General features: G+C 42.4%; 1 protein-coding gene across 1 annotated transcript in view; it reads left to right on the forward strand.

The window, feature by feature from the left end:
• The first annotated feature begins 237 nt into the window (after positions 1–237).
• The window catches only part of fbxo41 (F-box protein 41), a 40,581-nt gene continuing 25,043 nt past the window's right edge, over positions 238–15,775 (forward strand). The window contains exons 1-2 of the mRNA XM_084342358.1: positions 238–960; positions 2,002–2,231. Of these exons, the coding sequence (XP_084198484.1) occupies positions 412–960; positions 2,002–2,231 (779 nt within the window). The 5' untranslated portion in view covers positions 238–411. The remainder of the gene's footprint in view (positions 961–2,001; positions 2,232–15,775) is intronic.

Here is a 15,775-nt window from a genome sequence, read left to right on the forward strand (position 1 = left end):
ACTGGCCTTTTTTGGGAGGGGGGCCCTAAAGAGACAGGCACTACAATGCAGCATCCAGACAGAGCGTGAATTGAAAGGAAAAAAAGTGTTTTGTAGTATGAAGTATGTATGAACCTGATCCTGAACCTTTATACTCAGTTGGGTTTTTTGCTCTGTTTCTAGGACGTTACGCAGGGGAACCATGAAAGATGAAGTGAAAAAAACAGCCGAATGTTGCCACTATGTGTGGTCGTGTGACTGAGCTGGGCTCCTCCGTTGCACATGGGATCTCTCTTCATCCTACTGACTTGCCGTAGTCGCCCAGTTTTCACCATGAGAGGATCTGTCAGGTGTTTGACCTCCGTGCCCTCATACTGGCACCACTGTTGTGCCGCGTGAGCGCCCCCACTCCTCCGGCAGTTACTGCACGGCATGGCCTCTCTGGACCTGCCATACCGCTGTCCTCGCTGCGGGGAGCACAAGCGCTTCCGAAGCCTGTCATCCTTACGTGCCCACCTGGAGTACAACCACACGTACGAGACCCTCTACGTCCTCTCCAAGTCCAACAGTGTATGTGATGCCGCTGCTCTGCTGCCACTAGTGGCTGAGGGAGCTCTCCTCACACCTGCCAACAATAACGACCCCTTCGAGCCCCTCCGGCCTTCGGCTTTAAAGGAGCGACGCTTCCCTTGCCGTGAGCTTCCTTGTGCGGACGACCTGAGTTTGACGCCGGCTAACTCCAACACAGCAGCCAGGTATATTCCCAATGTGGAGTTTCCCCTGGGGGAGATTTTCATGAAGAAAGCCATGACATCCGCAGACCCGGGTCCCCATGGAAACCCCAGCACAGCTGTAGCAGTGGCAGCTAACGTAGCGGCCAGTGCAGTGGAGGCGGCTTACGAGGAAGGCCTGGCCAGGCTGAAGGCGCGGGCGTTTGAGCGGCTGGAGCTGGATGAAAGGCTGGAGAAGCTGTCAGAGGAGGTAAATAAACAATTTAAACATATGCAGGCAACAACTTCCCGCAGTTTACTGTTAACAGTAGTAACTGGTCAGATTTTTCCTGTGTTGTGTATATCGTATTAAGGGGACCTATGTTAGGTAACTTATTTTACAAATAAAAGCTTAACCTTCTAAAAAACAGGGATCCAGCCAGGCAACATTGAGAATAAGATCAAATCAAGACACAAATTTTACTTCAAGCATAAAAAAATGCCAAACATTTGCTGGTTCCAGCTTCTTGAATGGAAGGATTTGCTGCCTTTCTTCGTCAATTATGATAGTAAAAGAAAACTCTCTGGGTTTTGGACTGTTGGTTGGATAAAAGAAGCAAAATATGTGGGTGGCTACGAAAGCATTTCAAGATCGAATCGCTGTGTATCTTCCTCCTGGTTGTCAGCTTGATTTCAGCAGGTGGGGGTTATTGCACAGTCCAGAGGCCCTGAAGGAAAACCCCCCTTTGTCTTTAACGTTAAAGTACCAGCAGCGCTCTTCCTGATGCTCTCAGTCAGCTTTGAACCCTGAGCTCAACAGCAGAGGGAAAACTAAGGAGCTTGTCACAGCCATGCATCATGTGTGATCAGTTACACTTCAAAATCTCTCCTGCATTTTCTCCAGTGGAGCTAAAATGTGAATAACATGTTGCCTGCAGAGAGAGTAGCTGCATAAATGTAATCGGGAAGTTTTTTGGTGTCCAAAATGAGTTTATAGGGAAAAATATTAATCAGGGAATGAGGAGGTTAAGACTAAGATTTAGTTCTTTGTCACGTTTGTGTACCAAAAAGTTTTCATCTAGGTCATTTCATCAGCGCTTTGAGCACTTTTCTGTCTAATTTCACATTTCTTTCCTCAAACTAATGATGCTGTAAAATGTATGCAAAACATGGAGACGTTTGCTGACGAATCTTTGCTAATCAACAGGTTAATTACTTAGTTAATGACCTCATCTGCACAACTAGACAGTTCAGTTCACAGTGGGGACTACGGTGGGACATTATGCAGCTCAAAGCACCTCTTGTCTCGTAGGTGGAGCAGAAAATAGCGGCCCGCGTAGGTCGTCTTCAGGCGGAGCTGGAGAGGAAGAGCTCTGAGCTGGAGCGGGCCAAGCAGGAGAGCGAGCGGCTGAGCCAGGAGAAACAAGACCTGGAGGACAAGGCCTCCGAGCTCTCCAGGCAGGTGGACGTCTCCGTGGAAATGTTAGCCAACCTCAAACAGGACCTGGTGAACAAGGAGGAGGAGCTCAACCACAAACAACAGTGAGTGTTATAACTGTTCCTCAGACTTCACTGTCTCTTGGTCTTATTGTTGTTTTGGTGTTAGTTTGGGGGCTTTCCTTCCTGATGGAAACAGTTTTGTTTTATTTCTGGCTTATTTTATTGAGTTTTCTCAGTTTTTTTGGTTAGAATTACTATAATGATGGTTGCTGGTGTGTTCTTCTTTGGATGATGCTTGATTTCGTCCTCATTGCCAGGCCCTACCCTGGCAGTGGACAGGATGCTATCTGTGTGGGTGAGGGTGATCTGGAGGTGCTGCATACTGTAGGTGTGAAGGGATTCTTGGTTTTTGGTGTACTGTATGTTGATGTTGTATTTGTATGTGGGCCCCAGGAAGAATAGAGGCCACCCTGGTAAACACTAATGAGGAGCTAATTAAACAAACAAATAATAGTAGGCCACACAAACACACATTGAATAGCTGGCCTGTTGGTGAGGAAATCAAGATACAGGGTGGTTTTATGGAGCTGAAATGCTTGGTTGATTAATTAGTTGCTTCTTTGGTAGATATTTAATTCAATTCTTTTATATTTATCAAGCAAAATAGCCAAAAAGTCACTGGTTGCAGCTTTTAATATGTGAGTATGTGCTTATTTTCTTCTATTTCTATTGGTGCAAAAACAATTGCACAATTAACAATAGAAAATGAGAGATATTGTTGATACAAGCAGTAAGTGCAATATCTAAATCGCAGAAGCTGCGAGTACAGATACAGATCGCTCTTATTCCTCTCTGCTACTTTCATAAAACACATTGTCATTCATACACACACTCCTCTCCTCTCCTTCACCTCTGCCTTTCTGTCGACGGTGTAATTCTCGTCCGCCTACCAGATGTGGCCAACATCTGTCCCGCTGCTGTCTCCATACACCAGTGCCCTCCAGGGCTGGTTAGCTGCTCGCGCTGAATGGAGAGTCGGACAGCAGCAGCTGGGGCGGGCCGCCTCTCCGTCAGGCCGGTCCCTCTATAAAGCTGCCATGTTGCTTCATGAACTAGTTAAAACCTGGGCTGCTGTAAATAGAAGGAGCGCTTGGATATAAATCAGTGTGGTGATGCGAGTTATTGCTGGCTCTGAGATTTGGAGCTCTCCCACAGCATGGCACGAAGACTGACCAGGCTTTGTTTTTCAGGCTTTTATTGAAATTAATCCCAGGGTAATTTATCGTGAGCTCCAAACGCTGACGCTATATTTAGCTTGACAGGCTGGAAACAACCCATGAGATATATTATTTTCTCTGCAGATAAGTCAAAATGGTTAAATTTCTATGAAAAAAAAAATCCACCAATGTCAGAGAGTTTTGTAGTTTTTTATTCATGATTAATTGCAAGTTTTAAAGAGGCAAGTCAATAACAATTTATTGTGGAAAAAAGGCTCTGGAAATGAATGTGAAACAGGTTATTTTGTTGGTTGAAGCATCTAATTTTGTTCTCAGAAAGTCTGAGAAAGGTGTCAGGTGGAGGCAGTGTTTGCGCAGATTGAGTCTTTTCAAGCTTTTGCAACCACAAACACGAGCTCTTTGCTCGTTTGCTTTGTTAAAGAGATCAACAAGCATCGATAAGTGTCGTTCAAGGCTCATATTAAAGTCAGCCGGTGTCTGTGCCGCGTCTGTATCTGACAGGACAGCCAGCGACGTCTTTCTATCTTCCTCAAGGTTTTTATCTCTTCTCTTCGGTTTCTTTATCAGGCCCGAGTGTCAACAGTAGGTCAGAGACAGAAAGGCGCCTCCCGAGGCCTCTAATCTCAACACACAACCGCACATATCACTGCTCTGTATGTGCCTGTGTGTTTGTGTGAATGTGCCAGGCACCAACAAATGTCACAAAGTTAATTTGAATATCTATGTAATGGGTGGGTTGACAGGAAAGGGGTGAGAGAGAGAGAGGGGGGTGACATGCAGCAAAGGGCCACAGGTCGGATACAAACCCCGGGCTGCTGTGGCGAGGACACAGCCTCTGTACATGGGGAGAACAGTGAACTGAACAACTGCGGCGCCCCCATTTAATTGCTTTTTAGTTGTTAACACATCGGTCGTACTGTACTTTGGGTTGGAGGATGTCTTTTGCGGCAGATGTGAAAATCCCTACTGATCTTTCTGCGGTTTTCAGCTGACGCGTGGTCGATGTTCCCAGTCGAGTCCTTGCTTCCGGTCTGGTGTTCACAGAAAGTTCCTGTTGTCGGTTTCAAAGGTTTTTATCATTCCTCACAGTGAAGTGCTTATTTGTCCGCAAGATTTTACATTTCTAATCTCTTAAAATGGAGAAAATAAAACAGTTGCAACTATTTTAATCACGCGTACACCCAAAAATGTGTCAACATTACCACTGATTGCACCAGTGCCCCTGAGATTTAAAGATTTATTTTTTAAACATTTGAGATTATCACAGGTTCTTGTTGCATCTTTCATCTTTAAATGAAGAAAAACATGTTTTTCACCTTTTTTACTATTCACAATCATTTAAATAACGTGTTAAGAAATACGTTAAAATGTATTAATGGGTGCACTTAAATCAAAACGTCAGGCACAGCAGTCCAACATGGAAAAAAAACAGACGTTAAAAAACAGTGCAGAGAAATCAATCTGATCCCGTGCAGATTAATTTTTACCAAGAATAAATGTTCGTATAAAGGATTTAAAAAAGTAATCGGGAATCAAAATCGTCGTCTATGAATGAATTGATCAGTAGACTAATTGTGTTTCAGTGCTCCTGAGATATTGTGTTTATTGCAGTTTATTTATTTATATTTCTTATGTCTGTGTCATGCCAAACATCTGCCACATCCCACGTGGGATTACAAGAAACCGCAAACAGCCAGGTGATACATAAAGAAAAAGATTGCCACATAATGAAGCACATCTTTATCCTTCTTTTAAATAGCATATTTGACATAACAAACTCCAAATGAAAAGAACTGCAACACGCCTACAGTTTATCCTGATTCAGTGTTTCCTCTGTAATTGTTTTGTAGCAGTGGTGGCGGGTAAGATTTTGGTATTTTGTCCTGCATCTACCCGTCTTTGATCATGATTACAGAGCTACATCTATGCACTGGGCCCTGTGATTGTTATATATACTATAATATCCAGTTTTCCATTTGATCTAGCTGTCGTGGTAATATTCTTAGGAAACACTGTGATGAAGAGTCTCATTTTCCAGGCTTTCTCCCAAGTAACAGACTAATCTAAATTTTTTATATGTGAACAGCTTACAGCAATGTTTGTGCATCACCCATATTTACAAAATCAGCATCACTAAACAAAGCATTGCACAGATCTCCTTCAAAAATAGAAACACTCTTCTTCTGTGTCGGTCAAACAGCTTGCTGTGATCCAGTAAATGTGTAAATGCACAGTAGTTCATCTGGGTCATTGCAGGTGTCTCTTTGTGTTGGTTAACATACAAACATGGACATTACAAAATGACTTTATATTTCCATTTCTATAGCCTGTTAGGCAGTTAAACTTGCATTAGAGGTTCACTCGGCTGATCTTGAGATAGTGCGGCATAAAACAGTGTTTCATTGGGTTGAAGGAGCAGAAGACAAGTGTCCTTTTCTCCTATTCAGTCCCTCCTCTTTGTTGTAAAGGTTACAGTAGCTGTGGTGGTCATGTTCCCCAAACCTGGCAGCATCATGCCGGGAAGGTCACTCTCACACTGATACTCTGAAAATCCCTGCCTGGGCTGTGTGACTCCGAGATATGCCAGCAGCCTGGTCTCTCCCTCACACACACACACACACACACACACACACACACACACACACACACACACACACACACACACACTGGCAGTCAAACAGTAAGCTTATTCAGACTCTGAAATACAGAGTCAGTCTGAGGTGGAAAAAGAACATCACAGTCGGTGAATGTTCAGCAGGGTTGATGACTAAGCAGTTGTTAACAGACACAGAGCAGCTTATTGGCTCCAACATGGCTGCCTAATAACCTCAGCTGACTTTAAAAAAAAACCCTTTGATACTCAGGAGCCACTTCGGAGAGACAGGCGTCACGTCGCACATCAGTGGTGTCAAATGATAAAGACGAGAGTCGCCTCACTGTGAGAACTGGAGGAAGCTCCTACGAAGGGGCGTCTGCTGCAGCAGTGCTATGCATGAAAATATCGCAGCAACCTAATGACTTATTCTGCGCTCACAAAAACGCTCTAAATAATTGTGAATAGCATCGAACGCCTCAGGTAAAACCGGTCGTTGTCCTAATCTCAGTGTGCAGTTTAGTTCGTGGCAAAATTAATTCACAGGCAACAATACACGTCGCATGCTCCGTGACAGTCGCTGGAAATACATAATGATAAACATCACACTCCACTGTCGCAGTCAAAACTGAATGAATCAGAGTTCCTCAAGCGTGGATGTTAAGTGGTTTTAATAGCAGCTGGAATAAATGAGAGCAGCTGTAATCAGCAGAAAACTGGAGCCAGAGGGGAAAATGAAAAATTGGTGGGTCGGTTATCTTCGTCATTTCAGGGCGCTGCAGATTCACTCACGCTAGAAAAACAGCCTCATTTTGTGTCTGTCTCCGAAATATGTTGAATACCGTCGTAATCTTTCCAGGCATTAATGATCGCTCGATGACATACAGAAAAGGTTTATTAAGAAGCTTTGAAATTATTACAATTACATTGTCTTATTATTGTTTTAGTAGATCACTCTGAAGAGCTATTTCTAATTAACTTCTAATATTGCAGCTCAGTTTGTGATCTCTTTCGTACATGGACACGATGGCTGGCCTCATTGAGTGCTCCTGCAGGAGGACGTATCAGCGTGTGCTCCAGCGGCAGCCAGATTATCAGCTGCTGGTCTTTTAATACTTAATTGTTTCTCTCCTCGTGGGAAAAGCTAGTATGAGACAGTATCGTTTACACCTGGGCAGTATTTGCAATTCAGCTCTCCGTTCCTGAAACAAGTTAGAGCTAAAACTAGGACTGCTCAGTATGGCAAACAAACATATTGCGATTATTTTGACAGATATCACGATGAGCAGGAATGATCACTTTTGTGTCGTGATTTTCGTTTCCACTGAAAAAAACTATTAAAATCATGATGTGACGTTTTTGATTTTGTGACAATTAACTTATTAATTAATTATTCAAATTTTTTTTTTTTATTCCTCCATGCCAACGATAGCCGTAGCCGGAATGATTTACACTAAAGCTGACTATATATATATACATATATAACAGACTATTAAAGTCTCATTCATTTAAGTGAAGTGAAGTCACTTTGTCAGATTTTACAGTGTAGGGTTGTTGTACATCCGTCCATATGTCTGTACATCCTATTGTCATGAACTGGATATCTCAGAGATGCATTGAGGGAAACGTTCACATCGACTCAAGGACAAGGTCAAAGGTCACTGTGACCTCTCAAAACACATTTTTGGGCATTACTCAGCAATTCACATGATTCACATTTTCTGCAATATTTCTGCAAAAGAAAAATTAAGAGATTTTATTTAAGCAAAAGGGACAAACATGTCAGTTATGTTGATTTGCTGTTTTTCTTAGTTTTTAGGACATTTTGTTGAGTTCGCTTTCATCATTTTCTGACATTTTAGAGATCAAACCAAACCAACTAACTGAGAATAATCTGCAAGTAACAGATGATTTCAGTAATTGTTAGTTGTGGATCTAAAACAAACACTGTCTTTGTGACGCTTACAGTGTTCCTTTTTTGTTGAGAGAGGTGATTATTATGGTAATTTAGCAGCCGTACATTTTGGTATTGTTTTGTCGGATTGTATAATATTGTGATTTGTATTGTAACCACATCAGATGGGTTACTGTACAAACAGGGGAGGGACTGCAGCACAGAGTGAAGGTGTTCACGATCTCTGTGTATAAAAGGGTACAGAGAGAAAACTCCTGTCAGGTTTGCATATCTTATTCAGCGCACACACACAGTTGCTGCAGTGGGCCTCAGCCCTGAGGCTTGATTTATTCCTACAACCAGATATGATAAAGTAAGAGCGCCCTGTGCAGCATGAGAAGCTGAAGGCTCTAAAGGCACCCCAGAACATGGGGGAGTTTTGCTATTTGCCGTCACCGTGTCTCCCTCCCTCAAAAAACAAGCTCGTTTTTCACCGAGCAGCAGTCGAGAATGCAAAGTGAAGCTGTCAGTGCAGAGAAGGAGCTCTGCCTCATTAACGCCAGTGTCTGAGAGAGGGGAGCTCGTACTATCAGCATGCCAAGACTTCTGAGGGCTTTCAAATGAAAAGAAAGTAATAACGTGACCTGCAATGCATCTAAGAATGTGGAGGGATTGGATTTGAAATTTACTTTGACACCAGCAATAAAAAAGGACGTAATCAAGTTAACTTGCAGTGAGTCAAAGCATAAGACAGTAAGAGTATTATTAGTCCAGACCCTGAAGGAAGGGATCTCATGTACGCCAGGCAATTGTTTGAATGACAGTCAAACATTGCAGGACTGATACTTCGAAGAAGGCATTGTTCAGAAATCATGTGAAATATCCATAAACAGAAAATGTCCTTGAATTCTTCACAGTTATTTACTTGACACCTGGGTTGGAGTTACGTGGGAGCCAATGGGAGCTGAGCTCACATAAGGAGGTGGCTGAGCTCCCATGACAGCAGTAAAATAATACATACGTGGGCGTCGCTAATACATTACCGACAACCACAGATAATGCATTTTCAATTTAATGAGTGTTATTCACATTCATGATATAAATAGGTTAAAAGAAACATGTTTTCCAGAGAAACTCCACGCTGCAATCTCTCAGGAAAGACAGTGACAGTAACCATGTAATGAGTAGTGATGTCTCTCTCTCTCTCTCTCTCTCTCTCTCTCTCTCTCTCTCTCTCTCTGGGGTGTGTGCTGTCATACCTTTTTTATATCTAAATTAAAACACTGTTGCTAGATATTAAAGTACAATTTAGTTTCGTAAACCGCACAGTGAACTACATCGTCTCGCTCAATATATGTCACCAAGACACAACATGGTAGAGGAAAAAGTATGAAAAAGGTAAAAATTCACAACAATTGCATGTAAGCTAGCTAGCTACTGTTCAGGACTGGATTTACAAGGTTTCTGTTATTGATTTTGGTGAGTGTTAAAGGACCTATTTGTCATAAAAAAAATATTTTAGAGTCTCACTCATCAAAAACTGACGCTTTGGGACGGTAGCCGACCCGTCCTACCATCCCAAAGACTCAGTTTTTGACAAGCTGGGAAACCGAGAGCGTCATTATTTGACGAGTTGGGAATGAGACTCAAAAACAAACTTTTCTTACAAATAGGACCTTTAAATGAGACGTCACTAACAGTACGTTAATGTTGGGCGGGTTGTCTTTCTCATCACATACTTTCACAGTCTTATATTTCAACAGTTTTAAGACAAACTGCGACTTTGTCAAGTTGAAAGATGATCTTTTAATTTGGCAGATATGTGTAATTCATGGCACAACTCAAACAGTGATGATCAAACGGTCTCTAGCCTCTAAATGAGGTCCTGTGTGGAACAGGAGAGACTTCCCCTGTCTATTAAGGCTCTGATATACAACGTAGAGCTTTAATAAGACGAGCTTGGAGGGAATTATGCTGTATGTTTACCAAACGTACATACGTAGACTGCATTCAGATTTCCATCAGCGATTTGAAGTGGCTTATAACAAGAAAGGGTTCTGCATGAAATTAGAAAACCCACATTGTGCATGGCTGTTAGCCCTCAGTGAGAGCAGGATTTATGAGCGGGGGGCTGCTCATGAAGCTGACGTGTGTGTCCTTGAGACTGGATGAAGCGCTTTGAACACAAAGGAAACAGGAAGGATGCTGCAACCACTCTGTCAGTGAGTGGGCACGTCGCTCTTCTTCCTCATTTTGTTAAGGCTGACAAGAAAGGTTGAAGTAACCGTTGCGTGTTAGCAGATGGACTAATAGGAGTGTAAGATGCTTGAAAGACGCACTGGGCTTTAGTTTAAGTATGTGTGTGGTTCTTCAGGGGGAACGTGATATTGAGACAATGCTGTTATGAAATTTCTTCTTTCTTTGCGAGCTGTCAAGCTGTCATAGAGCTGAACGAGTGCTGCTGGTATGTATAGGATGAAACGCCCGAACGCCTTACAAAAGTCTACAAGAGAGCTGAAACGTTTAGTCGAGTCATCTAGTAAGAAAGTTGATGGTAAGAAACATTTTGATTTAAAAGATGTGCTGCTTTAATCAGTTGTAGATCGCTGTGAGCCGATTATCTCACTGTTGTTTGGACAAAGTGAGCTATCTGAAGACGTCACTGTGAGCTCGGGGAGTTTGTGATGATGACATTCTTCTCTATTTTCTGACACTGAATAGATTTAGCGACTAATTGACTCCCTCCTCCACACTCCAGTTACATATCTGTTATTTTTCAGCTGTATTCACCTGTTTTCATAACATTAAGATGCATGCTAGTTTTTGATAGCATTCCACAACTAAGAATATGACAATATCCTGAATTTGATATAATGAAGTAAACAGCCTTTTCGATTTGGTTATTCTGAATTTACTCTGATTAAATGCACAGTATGTAATATCTGCCAGTGGAGGTCTTTAAATCCAAACAAAACAAAAGATGTAAATAGCGCGAGGTCATGGGAGTTGTTGTCGTCGATGTTAAACTACCACCATCGTAACTGAAATCTATATGTGACTCAGCATAAATGTTCAAACTGGATGTTTCTTTATATCACAACTTTATGTTGTCTAGGTTGAAGTTCCAATTTCTCTTTGGTCACAACACTGCGCTTACGCTCCTTTTAGCTTTAGGCACAAAAGCACGTGGTTAGGGTTGGAAATACGTCATGGTGTGGCTTAAAATACCGGTTTTGATCGCCATGCTCATGGATGAAGATGGTCAGACTCAACCGGTCTTCAGGCCACAAAAAACATATATATATCTCCGTGGCTCCTTAAAAAAATACCCGGTTTTGTCACTACAAACACCGCTGGAAATGTCTGCAGCTCCCTTTAAAAAACACCCAGTTTTGTCAGTTTTGTCAGTTTTGTCGCCACTAAAACGGCCAGAAATGTCTCCAGTTGTCCTTAAAAATATCCGCTGGTGTGACTCCAACTCTGGCAGCCTCGTCATCACCTTCCCCTCCACCTCCTGCCGTACCATGTTTGGAACACATATCAACCTTTGACGTTATCGTGGTTTGCAGAAACGTTAACTGCTAACATAATATCCTGGCGACTGAGCTGCGCAACGCAGATGAAGGGAGTGGAAACAATGAAAGAGAGGCTGTGTTTGTTAATCGGAGTACGCACGGCTGCGTGTAAACAGGAATATTAGTGGATAGTGAAATATCCAGTTTCATTGAAACAGCTTAGTAGGAATATTGTCCTCCTGCATGTAGTCACTGTCATCATTTGCAAACAAGCATTTGAGGACAGATTAATTCTGACTATAATGAATCCATTTCTGTCATGTTTGTTGAGATGTTCTACATCATCGCCTGTTGTATCTCCGGATGACTCAACCATCTGTGATTTGTCATTGGAGTTTAGATTTTCAGTGTTGAGCCACAATAAAATATTTACTTTCCCCTGATTGATCGGAGCCTAAACCTGGATTAGTGGTTTCTTGGGAAACCAGTCTTTTTTTTTTTTTTTCCCTGAGAGCCTTTGAAAACAGAACATTTCAGCCTGCATCTCTTTCATCATCCCTTTTCTCTCACCCTTTCATCCCTCTCTGTGTCACATCTCCTCATGTAGCCATACCCCCCTCCACACACCTCCTCGCGCTGCCTTTCTCTCTGTGTGTCTAAAGCATACAAATGCGTGACATTATGACATGATGGCACAATGTAGCCGACTGAATGTGTCGGAAAAGAAAGAAAACACTATTTTATCGAGGCGTCAAAACAGAACGACACACGGGCAGCTGTCCTTTGTTGCGGCGGAGAAAGCTCGCATTCATGCAGCAGCCTCGTCTTCTTCTAACGGGCCTTTCAGTCAATCATCTCTGCTCTTTAATATTAATGAGGCATAATTTTGGATAAATGGCCAGAGATGATGACAACTGTGAAAGGAGGCTGACCAGTGATTGTAATTAACATTTAAACAGAATCCTTCAGAAGATCATCCCTTATTAATCATGTCTGACACAGCTGGATGTCTTTGCTAGACTATTTGTTATGGCTGTTAAGTGGCAGGGAAATGAAACGTACTTGTCTTGTTCATTATTTCTCTGAGCACATGCAGTAACATTGGGCAATTATCGGGCCTGTTTTCATTCATTTGAACAAAAAAATAAATGTTGCTTTGACGTTTGTTGCGAGCTCTCAAGGCCTACATTTATCAAGACTGGACAGGAAGGCTTCAGATTTAAAATACATCAGGCAGACAAGCCACTCGTTCCAGTCTCGCGGCTGAAAGAAAAGAAGATCAGGACCTGTGTCTGTTGTTGGGTGCTGACCTTATTCTTTTTAATCAGTGGTATCGATTGTATCTCAGCTGTTGTGTGTTAGTACAACAGCTTAGCTCTTGTATGTAATTCAATACACTCGGATCAATTGGAAATGTGTAACAATATGAAGATTGGAGATAGGACAAGATCCTCTGGGAGTCTAGAAGCTGGCGGTGGTGGAGTGAAGCCAGCAGGCTCCTGAACATTGTGGAGGGTTGGAATTACGATTATATTTAAACCTGTAATAACTGATTATGTGGACTTTTCTTTAGGCCTACACATCCAGCTGAGCAACATTATCGTTCATTCATTTGCCTCCTGACGATTTCAAGTCCGACGTTCACTTTCTACTTTTACCTCGACCTTTGGTCTCCACCAGCACCTGAGGGAAATATCTGGCTCTGTTCGCCAGCTAAGTTTATCTGTCTGCTGTTTAGGCGGTGTACGGGGGGATTCGGAGTTGCATTCTGCAGGCAAAGAGACTGTGAAAGCGGTGAGATAAGCCAAACCAGTAAAACTTGTGGGCTGGACAGCTAAATGATGAGCTCTGTAAACTCGAGGCGAGCTGCAGATTTCAGTTGCACTTGTTATTTGATGCATTGTTACCACAAGAATATCAGTCAGAGCGGCTTTAAAGCCCATCGGTCAGTGTTTCTGTCTAATGGTCAACGCTCTTTCTCAAACAGAGAATAGAGCTGTGGCTAATAGTCATCGATAAACATTACTGGCATAGATTAGCAATAGCATCGATATTAGCACGGACAAGCAGCATGAATATTAGCATGGATAGTGAAAGCTGTCACTCAAACAGAAGTTCTTCTTGTGCATTGAGGAGCTGCAGAGTTTATTCATGGTCAAACTGTAACCTGTGATGTACATTTACAGCCACTAGACAACCTCTCTGCTAAACTGTCCCTTCTGCTCCGGTTGCTAACACCAGTCTGCTCCGACCACAATCACCCAAGCTCACAAAAATATGAGCTGTTTTCCGGTTTGATTTTGTGGATTATACCCTTGTGTGTCCGAGGATGATGAAAGTCAAGTTTGGAGAATTAATGAGTGTGAAATGTTCTTTATCCAATCATAGTGATCATAGTGGCATTAAAGGGTTTGGCATGAGGAACAACGTCACCTGACTTCACCTGAAAGGAAAAAACATACCGCTTCCCGTAGAGATGTGAGAGTCGCATCAATCTTCTCACGTAACTCTCAGCAAGAAAGGACTAACAACCTGCATGTTCATCCCCCAGAAAAAAGATGGCCGTCTGCCTTTTTTCGAGCTCCCCCAGCGTCCGGGTAAACACGCGGGCATGTTTGTCACCTTGAGGCTTTATTTCTGTGGTGTCGGAGTGAGTCACGCTGTCAGAGCGAGGTGTGTGTGCGTACATCTGAGAGTGTGCGCTGAAATTAGGATTGACAACAGGAAGCAGCCACATCCCATTTCTCTCTCCTCCTCTTGTCAAACCTCCTGTGCTTTCTGCTTCCACATGACTGCAGATTTTCTGTTTGCTGTCTGTTGCTTTAGCCTCTGCAGTGTTTTCTGCTCACAGCCATCCTCTCCTCTTCATCATCTTCACTCCTCTGTTTTTCTTCTCTTTATTTCTGCTTCCACCCTTTTCTCCTCGCACGTCTCTCGGGATCTGGCGAAGATATTGTTTTCCCCTTCTCTCCCCCTCTGCCCACCCTCAAACACATCGATAACAGGCTCTCAGTCATATTCCTGATTCTGTTCCTTCGGCTGCCAGGCGGCGTGGTGCATCGGTGCATTTTTCTTCCTTGCACAGAGGAAGAGACGGAGAGGCTTTCCTGTGTTGCTTCCAACATGTTCCGCCTCATGGGGTCTGTCTCCTGTAACAACGAAAATCTGATACTGTTGAATAATTAACTTTGACAAGTTACAGATGCAGCACAATTTGCATGCCAAAGCACAAATGGCCTAATGTACAGTACAGCTCAGCTATCTCTATTAATAGCAGTTGTGAGGCAGCTATATGTCATTATACTGGAGGCTGAACTAAAAACAGCGAATTGACGCAAATAATGAGAGCAAAACTTCCGCTTCACGCTGCGCAGTCATGCATCACTTGCAGCTTCAATCATTAAATTAAAACAGATGATACTTTGCCTTGTTAATTGTGCACCGTAATGAGATGCATCACATACAGAAGGATGAATAAATGGTATAATCTGCTGTTGGCTAATGCTAGTTTTTTTGACATGAGCGCTTCAGCCTTCCTTCATATTCAGCGTGTCCTCTGATGTGCATGTTCTCACAGTCCTCAACTCACCAAAAAGTGCCAAGAAACGGTCGTGTGATTGGACAGCGGCAGGGTCAGATTTGTAATCCATGCAAACCTGCGTCAGGTTTGATGTTGACTTCGATCTTTGAGCGAATTCTCCATGTTAATCTGCTTATTTCTGAAATCTAGTCCTGTATATATCAAAGAATCATTTTAAAGGTGCACTACGTAGCTTTGGAAAATAAATTGTAATCAGAAGAAGATCATTGACTGATTTGTTTCACGCCCCAGACAATCTTAATAAACAAACTCTGTTTGTTTTCATGACTGAATAAGCTGAATAAACAAACTGAACTTAAAGGAAAACACAGTTTAATACTGTTTTACTGTGTTTATGTTTGGCGGACCCTGCCACCTCTCTAACTTCAAACAGCGTTCTGGGGACCTTATTACAGCTTGTTTATTCAGTTATGGAAAAACTAAATATTTCTGAGTTTGTATTATAACCTCATTAATGTTGTTAATATTTAAATTCTGGGTTTGAATTTCCTCTCCAAAAACTACATAGTGCTCCTTTAAGGGAAAAAAAAACATAATCATGAATATTATATCCCATTTCTGTCCATAAATCCTACACATTGGATCCTTAACAATGGATCACATTACTGTTTGTAATGCGAAGCGGGTCTGTCATAGTAAGAAGAAGAATTATCACCCAACACTTCAGCTGTATGAAGCGTTTTAGCATCTTGATAAACGACCCCGGACTCTACTGTTTTGGTTCAGTTTCACAGCTCTCATCAGCATCATTTCCGCCCACTGCACACTGCACACACACAGCACAAAAAGGCAGACACACAAAGTC

This window comes from Pagrus pagrus (genome assembly GCF_965226575.1).
Source record: "Pagrus pagrus genome assembly, chromosome: 2".
Classification (NCBI taxonomy): Eukaryota; Metazoa; Chordata; class Actinopteri; order Spariformes; family Sparidae; genus Pagrus; species Pagrus pagrus.